Source organism: Notamacropus eugenii, chromosome 5 (assembly GCF_028372415.1).
Source record: "Notamacropus eugenii isolate mMacEug1 chromosome 5, mMacEug1.pri_v2, whole genome shotgun sequence".
NCBI classification, from domain to species: domain Eukaryota; kingdom Metazoa; phylum Chordata; class Mammalia; order Diprotodontia; family Macropodidae; genus Notamacropus; species Notamacropus eugenii.
This window is the reverse complement of record NC_092876.1, coordinates 233,567,725-233,581,760: the sequence shown is the minus strand read 5'-3', so window position 1 is coordinate 233,581,760 and position 14,036 is coordinate 233,567,725. Positions and strand designations below refer to the sequence as shown.

Sequence of the window (14,036 nt, the reverse complement as noted above, 5' to 3'; positions counted from 1 at the left end):
AGGTAATATCTAAGATTATTCAGTCAACAAACATTTGTTAAGCACTTATGTGTGCCACAAAGTAGTATATTATGCCTGAAGGAAATGGGAAATGCAAAGCCAAGAGAGAGTCCTTGCCTCAAGTCTGTAAACAAAAATGACTCTAAGCCTCCTAAGATGAATTTGAACTTTTTTCAGTGGGGAGTTGGGAACCATTGAGAATTTTTTTTGAACACAATGGTGATGTGTTCAAAAATACTTGTTAAAGATTGATGTATAAAGATTGGTTCAGGATTGGTAGTAATAGTGTAGGCGAGACGGAATGGAGGCAATAAATGTAAACTTAATAGGGTAGATGTTTAATAAATAGCTCAATGGAAAAGTTTAATCTGCATCAATAACATTTTTTCTCTATCACTTTTTTAAGTCTAGACAATTAACAAAACAAACAAATAAATAAATAATAAATCAAACCCTCATTTGTAGTGTGTGCTTATTTCTGAAGTCTGAATGCTCACAATGAAAATTTGACATCTTATACTCAGTTTGAACTGATACCAGCATTCCCCTGACTACACTGTGAAGAGAAATAAAGGAGATGGTATGGTTGCTTTATAGGGTAGCTAAGTTGAGAAGGATTTTGTTTGATTTTTAAGATGCAAGTATGTTTAAGTGTATTTATAAGTAGAAGAGAAGGGGGCCGTTGGAGAAGGAGAGTGGAAGTACTAAAGAGAGGAAGAATGATTGATTAAGCAGTATTCTTGAGGCAAGAGAAGCTGTGATCAAGGTCTTAGATGGAGGTATTCATCTTGGTAAAAGGAGGGTCTCTTCTTCCTCTAAGGCAGATGGGAAAGAGAAGAGAGTAGATAAAGATAGAGCTATTTTGAGGTAATGAATAGGGTAGTTGAGAATTAAACAATTTCTGAAAGCTCACAGATGAATTTTAACTTATTATTTCATGGGTTGTTTGGTAGTTACAAAATAACATCTAAGTTATTCTTATCCTTATAATATTTGTTTCTTCCCTCTGTAGTATGCCAGTACCGAGGTTGATGGAGAGCATTACATGACCCCAGAGGATTTTGTCCAGCGTTATCTTGGATTATATGCTGATAAACATTATAATCCATGGACTGTGCAGCTCTTGGCAGGAGTAGCTGATCAAACCAAGGATGGGTGAGAAATTGAAACCATTTTCTGAAAAAAAATAAATGCTATTTGATCAGTCTTTAAAAAGAGAGAGAAACTAATACCCACCTAGAACTTTGAAACAAAATATAACCAAGTGTTTGTTTAAAATGCTTTTGTTTATTTCTGGTAAGAATTATGGTGTGAGAATTATGTATTTTTTTTTAGGATTGTACATAAAATTAAAAATATGTGTATACAATAAGAGGGATTATAGCACAGAGAAAGGACACTGAATTTTGTTTACTTGTATGTACACAAGGATGAGCCCTAAATGAGTAAAACATCTGTGATTGAATCACATATATTTTTTTATGTGATTGCAAGAGAGAATATCCATTGTTAATACTGCAGGTTGTGAGTAGACATTTGGTTTATAGAAATACACAGAAGTTAAAGTGGAAATATATTAGTTTTTATATAAGTATAAGGATGTTATAGTAGAAATATGTAATATATAAGTACTTGTTTTTATATCAAAGTTATAGTATATTCACAATTTTATGAATGGTTATATCATCTGGTAAAGCCACTGTGAAGTATTCAGTAAAGAAATCTACCAGTCCAAAGACAGGTCTATGAGAACTAATTAAATCTACTACAGATCTCTACCTTAATTTTTTTAAAAGGAGCTTATTATCCTGGTAGCTTCAGGATCATTTTCTGTTAGTTGTTTGTTTTTTTTTAAGTGTTCTCCAAGTCCAATTTACACAATGTCCACGTCTTTTCCAGTGCTTCCTTTCCTTCCTTTTCTGTTACAATGCAGTTTCACTTATTTTTTAAAGCTTTCTGGCCTCGTTTCTGGAAGAAAGAACTATTGATACAGTCAAGTAGAGCCAAAAGTTAAGTTGTTAGAGGAGAGCAGGTCAAAAATATTATTAGAGGAGTGGGTATTGACTGAAAAAGAATTGGAAAGAGTCTGCTAAAAATAGGTCCACCTTTTTAAAAGGGAGATTTCATTCATTTCACATTGAAAACCTCTTAACTCTCCTGTTTCTTTTCAATTGTAAAATGGGTTAGGAAGATATACATTACTTTTAAAACCAGAGAGAATAAGTTTTCTAGTATTATTAATATGAGAGGATTTTTTAGTCACCTAAAGAGTATATTTTAAAATGTAGGCTTCTTTTTTTGAGTTGCTTATAACCTGAATGTAATGTAGGATAATTCATACAACAAAGTATGGCAATATATAGCTTTCTTAGAATTTATTTACATATCATATCACATAATCTTCTTTGATTACATAATTTACTGTATTTCAGTGTTTATAATTAACAAAAAATAATTATTTGATTTTTAAAGTTTTTGTAGTTTTTGTTATTAACATTTAGTTCAGTGTGTTTTTTGAACAAAAGACAACTGAAATCAAGGTATAGGTAAAAGCCTTAGTTACTTCTTCTGATTTCTGTCAGATGATTGCAACTATCCCCAAAAGATTCAAGAAATGAAATCTATGTAAGAGAAACACTTGAAAAAGCTAGGAATCAAATTTCATTTGATAATTCACCTTGAATTGGGTTAGAGATGAATGTAGTTCTTTTTGATACTATACATTTTCAAATTGGTATGTCGTTCTTAGAATGTCCAAAAATGATTCAGATTTTCATTGTTTATTAGAATTATTTAATTAGTTTGCCCTGAGATAGCTTACATATAATCTGTTTACAGTTGAATTTTTCTTGTCTTAAATGCTAAATAGTAATGGAAACATGTTTTGACAATGTGTTGCTTGACTAATCTCTATACTCAAAGGAAGAGAAAATGGTAGTACCTCTTTTCACAATGAAATATTTCACACTGATGTTATTATATATAACTTGGATACTCTCTTCTGAATATTTCCCTTTCCTTCCATTTTCTTCCTACACTCTACACGTGAGGGAATACATTTTCTCGTTTCATTTTTCACCCTAACAAGTGATAGAGGAATTGATAGTATAATTCAGTGAGTACATTTACCCAAACGCAAGGTGCTTCATAATTTCATTTTAGTTGCAAATGGAAAAAATGCCACAAATAATTCTACATAGCATTTCATAATTATATTTGTATTCATAAGGGACCAGAAATGAGTAGGGATGGAGTGGCTTAGATAAATTAGCATAAGGAGCTCCCTGCACCATGCCCAGATCTTTGTTCTACTAATTTTCTTATATTCTCAAAGCCAGAAAACCCTCAACTTTACCCCCAAATGGGCAAAAAGTAAAAGCAGAATATTATATGGGCATTTGCTTTTTGTCACATATTATAAAAGAGCAGTTGGGCGTGTTATAAATAGTTCAGTTTATTGTCTAAAAGTAGAAACAATTAGCCAAATGTCTCTTTCTTAGTTTTAACTAAAACTTTGAAGTCTTTCGTGTAAATGAAAAGTAAAATTATTTTATACTTCATATGCAGGTATCTGAGGTACTATTATTGTACGATTTAGATCTGAAATCTAAGATGTTTAGACAATTGCTTGTTTTAAGCTGTAACTTATGGAATTGTAGGTTCTATATTTGTTCCTACTCAGGATTTCATGTGAAGGCTTTGTTCTCTCTCTTAAAGCAGAAGAAGAATCTAAGTTTTCCCCATTTTCAGAAATTTATTTTGTTGGTGTTTATGATGAACAGCAAAATGCTGTTTGTGTGTGCGTGCGTGCATGCGTGCGTGTGTGTGTGTGTATGTGTGCATGTGATATAACAGCTATAAAATTTATGTATCAATTATTTAGGGGGGCCATTAGGTCTTTGTTAAATTGAACCTGGGGGACCTGGGGAAAACAGAGAATGCCATATTGAAGCATGAGCTTAGTTCTGTCAGAGGTGTACATTTGTACATTATAGATCGCTGCCAGTAATATCAGAAGAGAATCTATAACAAGCTAAAGAAGGAAAAGTAATTAAAGTTGTCCTAGGAATATGTTTCTACTTTCACAAGCATACTGCTTCTCTGTTCTCTTTTTAATAAATGAATAATATGGTTACCTTGTAACAATACAAAATGTATATGGGATGAAAGATGGAAACAGGCGAGTCAGAATTGTGAAGTGATTTATTTTAAAGTCACAAATGCTTCTGTGCATCATTTGCTGACTATACTGCTTTAAAAAAATCTTATTGATATCTTTTGTTTATACATCATAGTCATTTTCAGAAATTCTTATTTTCCTAATAATTATAGTAGTAATCATGATAATAACAGCTAACATTTATATAGCACTTAATGTATGCTAAACATGGAGCTAAACACTTTATAATTATTTCATTTGATCCTTACAAACTGGGAAGTTAGTATGATTATTATCCCCAATTTACAGCTGAAAAAACTGAGGCTAACAGAGGTCAAATGACTTACACAGGGTGACACAGCTAGTGTGTGAATGAGGCTTCCCTTGTAATAAAGAAAAACCATTAAGTGTAACCAAAAGAAAGTGCCTAGTGACCGTGTCTGTCAGAGAATGTAGCATTCCACAGTCATAGCCTCTCCCACCCCTTACCTCTCTATCAAAGATTCATATGCTTTCCTTTTCTAGAACCAAGATTGCTCATTATAATCACTCAGCATTCAGCTTCATTTGATCATTTTTGTACGTTTTTATAGTTATTACGTATATTATTCTCTTTGTTCTACTTCACTTTATATCAGTTCATACATTTTTTCCCATGTTACCCTGAATTCCTTAAATTTCTGACTACACAATAAAGTTCTGTGAAATTCGTGAACTGAAATTTGTTTAGCTGTACCTTAGTCAATGCATGTTGCCCATTTTGTTTCTAGATTTCTGCTACCACACCAAAATGCTGCTCTGAATATTTTGCTATATGTGAGTTCTTTCTTTCTGTCTTTGACTTCCTTAGGGTATATGATCACCAGTGGGGTCTCTAGGCTAACAGCATGAACCTTTTAGTCAGTTCTATAACATAATTGGAAATTGTTTTCAAGAATGGCTAGACCTATTTGCACCTTCACCAAAAGTATATTAATCTTTCTTCCCTGAGCCCTTCTAGCATTGAATATTTCCATCTTTAATAATTTTTGCCAGCTTGTTGAGTATGAAATCTGTTTTTTCTCAAGATTTGGAGCAAACTTTCATTTGATTATGAATAGTTTGCATTTTGGGGAGAAAACTTTTCATATATTTGGTTATTTACTTTTTAGGAGAAACTTTTACTTTTTAAATTGAACATCCTAAATAAAACAAAGGAGTATTGAGATTTTCCAACATCTTTGTTATAATCCTTTTACCATATTGAGTGAGTAGAGTTTTTCCTTCAGCACGATTTTCTGAAATATAGAATTCATAGGTAACAGTAATAGTAATAATGATGACACTAATAAAAAGTTATTTATGTAGCACTTTCAGATTAGCAAAATGCTTTACATAAAGGTTATCTTATTTTATTATCATATAAACCCCATTTTATCCCTGTCTTACAAAAGAGAAAGTTAAGGCTAATAGAAGTTAGGTGATTTATTCACAATAACAAAACCAGGTAGTATCTTGAGGCAACAGTTAGAATCAGGGCTTCCTGATTCTGAATCTAGAATTCTCTTCACTATGCAACCTATCTTTTTGGGCATTTTAATTGGAAAAGTATGGATATCTCAAAAGATACCTAGTTTTAATCAGTTTTGATTGGTCACCTAATCTGTAATAAAAATGAGCAGTTTATTTAATCTTTGGTTTCTGTGTTTACTACCACTTTTAGTCTATCAGAATGGTTGTTCTAAGTTGTTCTTTGACTGGCAGAGTTATAAATTGGGTTTATGTTTTATATTGCCATATGAGGAGAGAAAAAGATACTCCCAGTTCCTCACTGATCTTATTCAGAGCATCCCTAGGAAAGAGCAGTGGTTCTGGTTGTAAACCAGTTCGTGACTACCAAGTAGTTCTTGGACAACACAACATTATATGAAATATATAATACATATAATATATAATATATATAATCCAAGGACCCATGTTCAAATCCCAGTTATGCTGCTTTCTTCCTATGTGACTTTGAGCAAATCACATGACCTTTCCAGTCCTCAATTTTATCATCTGTAAAATGTGATGGTTGGATTAGCCAGCCTTTAAGGTCTTTTTCTGTTTCTAAATCATAGAATCTTATGTATACAGTAGATAAATAGAATAATTAACCACTGACAGGCCAAATTGTGAAAAGCATAAAAGAAAAGAAAGAGAAGTACAAGTACAAGAATTAACTAAGAATAAACTGCTTAATATCTTTTCTGTTATTTATTAGGAAACTAGTAGGAAAAAATGTGGAAGCATCTTATATTTTTTCAAATTTTCACGGCACTAAACACCATCATCAAAGTGAGGATGATTGGAAGAGAGGCTTTGAATTTTTATAATGCAGTTGCTATTATAAGAAATGGCTAAATTCTTCTCTACTATCTTAATTTTTAATAGCTCAAATATCATCCTTTCCCGTTGATATTTTCGCAATATTGAACTGTTTTGGATTAGGTCTTGATCCTTGTGATTCTAAGGGGAATATTTTTGAGACAATTCCTTGTTTGACAGATAGATTAAGGTACATATTTTTATAGTAGGTAGGAATAGAGTAGATAGCCTGAAAGCTGGCATTGAATGAGATTAGTTGGTTTCCTACATAATTATTTTAGGAGGTTAAAAAATAAATAAATTCAGTGCATTCAATAAATTACATTCAATGCAGAGCAAAAATATGTGGTTTTTAACTACTTAACAATACAACTATATTTGGGCCTGTCTCAGGTGGTATTTTTTTTTATGGCCTTTCCATTCCTCTCATTAGTAAAGACTGCAGAATATTTCAGGAGTACATGTTTGGACAATGGTAGAACATAAAAGCAAAAACCAAAATCTATAAAGGAAGGATACAACAGAAAAGGAACTATATAAAGGGATGGAAATTGTATTATAGAGAAGATAAAGAATGGAAATTAAGATGGTATAGATGAGGTAAGAACAAGAATAAAAATAGATTTGTAGGAGAAGATTGTGAGAAGGAGTAAAAGATGTTCCATGACCAAGTAGGAGTGGTATGTATGGGAGTCAGATAGGAAATGATGTGTATAAGGATTAAGCTTAATAAAATACATTGTGTTTTTTTCTCCCAGAAAACAAGTCCTCTAATTTCATGCCAAACTTTCAGGTAGTATGTTGTATACTAAGTATGATAAATATTTCCTATGGAAATTTTCTTTCCTTGAAATCTATCTCTGAAAAAATAGTAATACAAAGAAATGATAGTATAAAGAATTGAATTTTGCACAGAATACTGTGCTTTGCCACCATATGACTTTGTTGTTTTCCTATGAAATAAAAAAGTCCCTTAACCTAGTTAGAACTTGAAAAACAATTATTATTGCTTATTTTTATGGGAACCTAGCTTTTGTTTAGTCATTTTAGTCATGTCCAGCTCTTTGTGATTGCATTTGGGGTTTTCTTGGGAAAGATATTGAAGTGGTTTGCCATTTCTTCCCTACTTATTTTTTCTCTCCCCCCCCCCCACTTAATAGTGTTTATTTTTTCCAATTACATGTAAAGATAGTTTTCAACCTTTACTTTTATAAGATTTTGAGTTCCAATTTTTTTCTCCCTCTCTTCCCTCCCCCAAGACAGCAAGCAATCTAATATAGGTTATACATGTATAATCATATTAAATATATTTCCACTATAAAATAAGGATAATAACAGTACCTACCTCACACAGTTGTGAGGATAAATGAGATAATATTTGTATTATGTGAAAATATTTATAAAGTTCTTAGCACAGTGACAGGAATATAGTAGGCACCATATAATGCTTCCCACCCACCCACCACCTCTTCCCTTTCCTATCATTTAATAGCTTTTCTTATGCAAGTGATACTTTTAGAATGCAGTGGGGCTGTTTAGTATGAAATCCAAGTAAAGAGCAGGCTTTTAGTCTGACTTTTAGTGTTTGACAGTTTTGCCCTATGATTTTCACCTGTGTTTACTCCTTCCTTCCATGTGTAGCCCAATTCCTCCTATCTTTTTATTCTGTGATTCTTGTAGATGATTGTCTATAAATCCCTGTAGCATAGATACCCAGTTGATCCCCTTTTTACTTAGAATCTCAAGGGCACTGATATATGACTCAATATTCATTTTTATCTCTCATTCTGAGTTTGTGACCCGACTACCACTTTTCAGGTTGTATGTTCAGGTCCTCAGTAATGTTGTTTATATTATATCACACATGTAAGTCTGATTTGGTCATAACTTGCATTCTGCTAAGATCCTCATGTTTAAAGATTCACATCCATGTAGCATCACAGGAAGAATATGGAGCTTAATTTTTGTTGCAACAGAGTTTGGCATCATTGAAAGCACTGAGTACTAGCAAGGGACCCAGGTCTGGGTCCAGTTTATTCTAGTACCAATTCTAAAAACTTGTATTCATGAAATATAATTCACTTTGTTTTTTCCTCTTTGAACAGTTAGATAGATCTTTCATATCGCTGTTTCTCTAAGGAGGGTTTGTAATATTCTGGGACTTAATGAAATTAATTTTTCTCCAAATAGAGCTTGGAGAACTTCACCATCCACACAATATTTCTTTTGACCTTACGTAGCACATTTTCCATGACACTAGTAATGACCTTGGGCCAGTGGATCTCTCTCTCTTTCTCTCTAACATTTTTTTAATGTCAGTAATGCTTTTTGCTTTAATCTCATTTCTCATAGAGTCTTATGACTCTGATGGATGTGCATATAGTTGGATGTATATCTTTTTGTCTTGTAACCTGTTTTTTGTTCTACTGAGTCACATGTTTTCATATAAATTAACACAGTGGGATCTTATTTGCTTTCAATTCTATTAGTTATCACAGATGTTAAGAATCATCTGTGAAAGCTACCTCTTGCCCTTTTGTCAAGCATGCCCTTGATGCACTCAGTCTATTCCCAGCAATGTTGTAAAGTTGTAGTAGGCACTATGTAAATATGGAGATGTACATTTTTTGACACAGTCTATGTGCTCATTTGTTTTGCTTGGTTAAATACATTTGATATAAGGGTTTTGTTTTTCTTTTCTTCATTTTTTGGGGGTAGAACTAACAATAGCAAAGTAAAAAAAAAGTAAGAAAAAAGATAATTGAAAAACATTTCTAAAATACACAAAAGAAATGGAAGGTCAGTAGGAAATGCAAACAAGTAGGGCAGCTTTGACTATAACATGTTGATTTATTTTTAAAAGAAAAGCAATATGCACTTAATACAGACTTACAGCTTCATGTGCAGTCCACTTTTTCAGTTCTACTTTGTACATGGAAAAAATGTTTTTTGGTGTTAAGTTTAGAATCCAAAAGCCAAACAAACCCAGCATCAAAAAGAGAGTCTTATGGGTAGGTAGATACTAATGCCTCTTCAGTCACCTTTATTTTCCTTCAGTAAAAACACCATCTTTGAGCTTTCATTCTTTTAAAATTATCCCTTCTTTGAAGGATCTTGAGAATCAGTTGAAGAGTTCATAAATTTAAGTTGTTTCCTAAATAGTAGGAAATGTGATTAGTACATATGGCATGCTTTTTAATGCTATTTTATTTCTATCACAGTAAGTAGTTGCACCTATAACTATTACTTTTAAATGGTGGTGTCACTTTTCAGGAAATGTGATCTTGGCATTTCATTTATAATCTGCTCAGCCTCTACTTGTTTTAAAATCGTGTGTGTGTACACACACACACACACACACACATATATACTATAAATTTGCCTTTATGTGCATATTAATTCGTTCATTAAAACTTATTCATTTTTTTTAATTTTCTGAGTGATGGTAATGAAATTAAGGCATGCAGTATGCTATAATAGAACACTCATAGGGTTTGATATCAAAGGATTTAGTTTTGTTTCGTGGCACTGCCATTTACATTTACATTTAGGATCTTGGGCAAATAATTTAAACTCTGTGGCCCTCAGTTTCCTCACCTATAAAATGGATTAGGTCATCTCTGAGACTCCAGTCTCACAAAGTTATGTAGCTTCATTTGTCTCGTTAGACCAACTTGTCACCGTAGACCTAGGGTCCACTTCAGGTGAATTCATGGACTATAGAGATGCTTTAAGCTATCTAGCCTTTGCACTTTGGGGGGGAGGGGTAGGGAGAGGAGAGGTATGTTGGTGTAGGGAACTCATGGTGTAGAAACTTCTTCCACTACTACAAATTAGCCATAGTACTCTGTAAATATGTTGGGAGTGCCTTTAGGATTCCATCTTGTTATATGGCCAAACTCATCCTGTACTTGAAGACTGGGTATTTTTATCCTAGATTCTGATAGGAGTTTTAGTTACTTGTTTTAACAGAAAGGCAGCATGGTGAAGCAGGCTGTGTGTAGAAGAACTGGGTCATTCTCATTAATTTATGGAGCAACGTTTTCATAGAGCTGCTTTCTAAGCAAGCACCACAGAAGTACTGTAATACTTCTATTATTTATATTGCATCTATGTGGTAGATACAATTAAGCTTCTGTATTTTAAGTTATTCCAATAAATATAGAACTTCATGATTTTTTTTTTAACATAAATTGGGTTTGGAATTAATATGAAGTGTAAAATCTTAAAGTACATTTTTTTTTTACTAGTTTCTTACGCAATTTTTTGCTTCTCTGTCCCCTTGACTTTATTTTCACTGCCTTCTCCTCCACAATAATCCTTTGAATTATAGTATTCATTTTTTATTCTAACTGGGAAATTTTGCCAGTTAGGCGTTATAGTTAATTCAATGTTCACATTAAATTGGTGGGTGGGGAGAGAAGTTTGTTTATAAATATTTTTATTATTTCTAAAGGTACTACTTAAAAATTGTCTATATTTTCTCCTTTTCAGGAAATTTTTTTCCTTCATCCAGGCAGAAATTTTTCCTAAGCAGCTTAGCTTATATATTTATTAAAAAAGTATTGCTGACTCATAGTCCATATCAAATTGTGGACATTTTGCATAATACAGCTTCTAAGAGATAATAATTTGAAGAAGAAAAAACATAAGCATACCAAAGGTGCAGACTCAACATGTGGATATATGTACATTATGCATAATGTTACTGTAATGCCACTCATTAGGAATCTCAGGTGTATGTGTGTCCATTAGACTTATGCAGCAAGCTGTTTAGGGAGGACAATTATGCACATAATATGTACGTATGCTTTGTGTACTTTATCAGCTCAATGAATGTAGTTTCAGAGCAGTGTTCCCCAGCCATAAGTACTACTGCCTTTACTAAGTCTCTAGAAAGCTGACAATTTTTTTTATATTTTATTTTAGGTTGATCTCCTATCAAGAGTTTTTGGCATTTGAGTCTGTTTTGTGTGCCCCAGATGCTATGTTCATAGTAGCTTTCCAATTGTTTGACAAGAGTGGAACTGGAGAGGTGACATTTGGTAAGGATATAAAAAAAAAGAAAGAAAGTAAAAAGGAAAGAGAGAGAAAAAGAAAGAAAGAAAAATGTCTTTCAAGAACTAGGTAGTGAGGTTGGTCCAGTCTTTAACTCCAATACCCACGAGTGGATGTAGGTTGCTGTGTATTTAGGACCTCAGTCATTAAGAGCAGTGCTAATTTCCTAAAAGGATTTACACAGATAAAATAGAAAATCTGTTCTCTTTTCTTCAGAGCGTTAGGACTGTTGCAAAAGATTAAGGAATCCAGGAATGTAATTACTTCAGCTCATTGAATCACTGACACTTTCACATTCCTAAAATAGGTTCTACAAAATTTTCTTGTTCTGGGCCAGCCTGGGCAAAATTCTTTATGAAATAGACTATGAACTGCATGGAGTAATCCTCTCCATTCTTTAAGGGATTTCTGGGTAAGAAGTTCAGGAGTTTTCTATAGCAGCACTGGAGAATTGTTACTTTGCTATTTGAAAAGAGAAGAATGGGATATGAAGTGAGGGAGTGAGTTAAGGTCTAATTAGCCCTCTGTACACCCCAGTTTTAGCTTTTTGTCTTAAAAGTAAGAGCAACATAAAATAATTGTTATTCTTTGTTGGATATAGAAATTGACTTTATTCCCTCAGTAGGAGGAGTGTATGGTTTCTCAGCATACAAGCCAGGATAAAGACTTGTTAACAATGTGTCAGCATTTGAAAAATTTTAATATCTGTATAGTTACAAAGATTGGCATGTGTATAACATAAAGAGTAGCTTTTTTTTTAATGGACTGTGAAGTATGGTACCTCAGTGGTTTCATGCAACAGAATAAAATTGTTCAATAAAGATAAATGTATTTATTTTCTTGAATTTGTAGCTCCTTATTTGTTGTGGCTTTGGCACCATTTTTTAAAAGGATAATGAGGCCATTCCTGAGCCACGTATGCAAAATATTTACTGTGGTATTTTGTCAATAAAAAAAAATCAAATCAGTCTCCTCATGATAAGCACAAAGTTAAATTTGCTCCTAGTTTTGGAGGTTTACTATCACCATAAGAAGGGTGAGAAAGCATAGGTAACTTGGGAGAGAGCCACTGAGCCTGGTTGGTAAGCCTATAATTATACATTTTGCCTTGTCCCTAAATTTTCTTTCTCTTAAGCTAGTTGGATTTTGTGTATATCAAAGATCTTTCCTGATAAATACAGATGGAAATTTTAAGTTCAGTAATTTGAGAACATCCCATGTCTTTTAGAGACACATATTTTCTTTTGCTTTGTAGCTTTTGTAGTCTTTCTGTCTCATGAAAAATATTAACTTGCTTTAGGAACTCCTTTCTCCTGCAGCTAGTAAAAAGCACAAACAAAGCCTCTGCCCACTGTCCATTCATCCTTAAACCTGCACGCATTAATAATGTCGCATTTTCTGTCTTCTCCTCTGTAGGCATCACACAAAACCGTGTGTTCCAGCAAGTCTGGAGCAATAATGCCTCAAAAGTAGTTGGAACAATACTTCAGAATTAGTGAGAGAGGCCTCTATTTAACCATTTGCCTCTCATGGAGGTATTAGAATTCCTGAAAACCTATGCTAGGTTGTCTTCTTTCACCTTTTCCATCCTGGCATTGTGGTTCTGTTTCTTTTGCCTCCCATCTTATTGTTTCTCTCAACCTTCCATTTGAAAAACAAAGCCCTTGAGTCAGTTGATCCCAGCAACCTCTTAACACAGGCCCAAGAAATTGCCACAGCTCAAATAATTAGATTTATAACCAGTGGAGGAAACAGCTGAGCAGTTTCTTGATACCAGTTCAGTTTCACAGATATTTATTGCGTGCTTACTAGGTGTGAGGCACTGTTTTAGGGGCTTGTGATTTATGACTGCAATTCTTGCATCTTCCCACAAAGGGCCTCATTTTAAAATTTAATACATTCCCTCAAACTATAATACGGCACAGTATGCCTAACTATTCTTTCCTGTGCTTCTACTTTTAGTAGAGTAAGATTTAAAAGTAAGAATTAAAATTAAATCAAATCCAAATGTAGTATCTCTAGCTGCTTGCAGAGAGAAAAAACACTTAAGCATTTTGGATTGCTCAGTGCATACTGTTACCCCTGTGGCATCCTAATTTTCTTTTCATTTTTAGGTCTCATAATTGTGGAATGGGAGGATTCTTAGGGAATACGGAGTGAAGATAGTTGTGTCTTGCTATAATGTGACCCTGGTTCCAACACAATTATTTGATCTTACTGGTCAATACTTGATATCTTTGAGTGCTACCATTTCCTAGGTTCATTCAGTGTTTGCCTGTTTTATACACACAACACAAAACATTTTGATGATCTTAAGTACATGAAAATTTCAGCTTTAAAGCTTAATAAATGAAATACTGTAAGAAAGAATTTTAAATTTGATTTCTTGAAGCAGTATCATTCTTATCACAAATTCAAAATTTAATATTACAATTTGTGACAAATATTTTCATTGAAGTGGTAACAAGCTTTC

The 14,036-nt window shown here is 33.2% G+C and overlaps 1 protein-coding gene across 3 annotated transcripts in view; it reads left to right on the top strand.

The window, feature by feature from the left end:
• SLC25A12 (solute carrier family 25 member 12) overlaps positions 1 to 14,036 on the top strand; it is a 115,146-nt gene that overhangs the window by 14,309 nt on the left and 86,801 nt on the right. For 2 of the 3 annotated variants that reach the window (XM_072612304.1, XM_072612305.1), the window contains exons 3-4: positions 1,013 to 1,155; positions 11,435 to 11,550. In XM_072612304.1, the coding sequence (XP_072468405.1) occupies positions 1,013 to 1,155; positions 11,435 to 11,550 (259 nt within the window). Of the gene's footprint in view, positions 1 to 1,012; positions 1,156 to 11,434; positions 11,551 to 14,036 lie in introns of those variants that run through there. The other variant, XM_072612306.1, reaches the window with a different exon arrangement.